The sequence below is a fragment of the Glossina fuscipes genome, unplaced genomic scaffold, assembly GCF_014805625.2.
Source record: "Glossina fuscipes isolate IAEA_lab_2018 unplaced genomic scaffold, Yale_Gfus_2 87, whole genome shotgun sequence".
Taxonomy (NCBI): Eukaryota; Metazoa; Arthropoda; class Insecta; order Diptera; family Glossinidae; genus Glossina; species Glossina fuscipes.
In genome coordinates this window covers 583,398-585,624 of record NW_023998441.1, presented here as the reverse complement: position 1 = coordinate 585,624, position 2,227 = coordinate 583,398, and the positions used below count along the sequence as shown (strand labels likewise).

The window sequence follows — 2,227 nt, the reverse complement described above, 5'->3', positions numbered from 1 at the left end:
AGTCTTCGAAAATTATGACGGTAGTTCTAAACGTCTTTAGAAATAAAATCAAGGGTCCTGCAGACGCGATGTTGGCATCGTTCAACAAAATACTAAATTTTACAGCTATCATAGCTAGATTAGATTTTCCGTATGCTGACAAGCCTTATTTACTTGATTGAGCAAGAACTCAGTATCTTGCGACAGGGTGCACAAACGATCAATCAACTTTTTCACGATAAAGAAAATTATCAACGTAATGATTACGGTAATAATGACCAAGGAAACCACTGAGACCGAAAATGTCCACAGGAAGCTAGCTGAGGGCATGAGTTTTAAATTATTTAAAAAATTGTGGTTTGTTGACATAAACATTCTGTCAATGCGCGATCTATTCAAGTATGACTGGACGCTGTCACCGACAAACTTCAATGTTAATATTTTCCTTTGAAATAAGGGTTCAGGTATGTTTAGGGGATTTTTATCTAATACGATATAACTCGACCCCACTGCACATAATCAATTTTGCTGCGTTAGCAAAACGGTGCACGATCACATACTAATTCGTAAATGGTTCAAAATTTTGTACAATGATAATGGTAGAGTAAAGGTTAAATCAACTGTAAAAGCATTAAAAGACATTTTACTCAACCTTTATTTCAGTTTTAGTCCATAAAAAGTGTCTAAAATTCTTATCGATTGGTACGCTTTAAAAAAAGCATAAAGTGCATAGAGTAAGTCATGTGTAACTAAACGCAAATTAAAATTGAACAAGATCTAAAAATATGTTTACACAAATCAATTTTTTAAATAATAAAACTTTATTTCTCCCGAATCCTCCTTTTTCAGATGTATGCACCGAGTAGCCCCCATATGATCCGCATTAGAGTAGAAAAGGCTCAGTGTGAACGTTCCATGAATGCAACTAGCTCAAACTCGATCGAGTTGGACGATTGATCACGAATATGTGCGTGACCGCTTTTTCTATGTCTACCTATTTTACAATTTCGATAAATAATTTTATTTACAATATGCCAAGCAGCCAAAGAGCTTATATTTGATCTGAAGAACGAGTGATCCACACAACTCGAAGCAGTGACGAAGTGCCCCCGCCCTTGTTTAACAAAGTCAGCATTTTCCAAACTCATTCCAAAAAGGTAAAAATATGAAACAACTGATGAATACTATACAAAATACTGTTTACTGATGTCATATACAATACTAATTGGTGCTATACATAGAAAACGTGCTCTATTTGTACATTTATATAAAATAGTTGGAGAGAGAGACGTGTCTGTTCATAGATAAATTTTATGTCGCGTGCAGTAAACGTGATGTAGGGCTAAAAATCTGCTTCGCGTGCTACGTTATTCCATAAGTGGCTTTTAGTTTTACCGTTCATTTTGTCTTGTTTCGTTATGGGCTCTAAGTGAGCAGCATCTACAATATCTCTATAATATCGATAAACATTAACATCTCTTTATGGTCAATTTCACACTTATGCTAACTTACTTAAATTCCGTATAAGTTTTTGTGTAATGCACCGCGCGTAATTTAGCATCATTCTTCAAGGTTCGTAATTCTCCTGCCCTTAAAACGTCCAAACTTTGTTTATATAAACTCTGCAATTCCTCTGGACTTATTTTTTCATTTAAATTGGATGGAAACATTTTCCGTTTTCTTTTTTTGGATATCGAAAAGTACTGAGTGCTGAATAGTGTCAAATTAGAAACGGTTGCCAAGAAAAAAAATTAGTTTACTATCAATGGAAAATCGATCAACTTTGGTAAGTTGTTGTTTTGAAAACAATGTAGCAAGATGTATCGTTTTATTGAAATACTACGCAATATGCAGAAGAAACTTTAAATTAACGAATTTTTTTATAAATAACATTTTTTGAAATTTCTGGCGCTATTTTTAGATATCCTTTTCTAAGAAATACTAATTAAAAAATGGAGAAGAAATTAATGTACATTAAAGTCAGCTGACTTGCAAGAGTTTTCTTCAAAATATATTAATAAAAAGATTTGTAAAGGCTTTTAATATTTTACCTTAAAATTTGTTTTCAACCTTCTAAAAAAATTCACCACGTGAGGGCTATATTTCCCTAAAATATAGCGTACTTTTCTGAGTGGTTCGAAAAGCTGGCGTCTGCAAAATATTTCGCTAGTTGGAAGGATATTATCTTTCTCACTTCTATATACGATCAACGGATATGCTTAAAAATTTGATTATATCCATTTAAAAG

General features: G+C 33.0%; 1 protein-coding gene across 1 annotated transcript; it reads right to left on the bottom strand.

The window, feature by feature from the left end:
• Positions 1–1,321: 1,321 nt before the first annotated feature.
• LOC119638329 (coiled-coil domain-containing protein 103) lies at positions 1,322–1,649 on the bottom strand. The gene is made up of 2 exons (XM_038035062.1): positions 1,492–1,649; positions 1,322–1,430 (listed from the first exon to the last, which is right to left on the bottom strand). The coding sequence occupies exons 1-2, from the start codon at positions 1,647–1,649 to the stop codon at positions 1,322–1,324; spliced, it is 267 nt and encodes an 88-aa protein (XP_037890990.1).
• Positions 1,650–2,227: the final 578 nt, after the last annotated feature.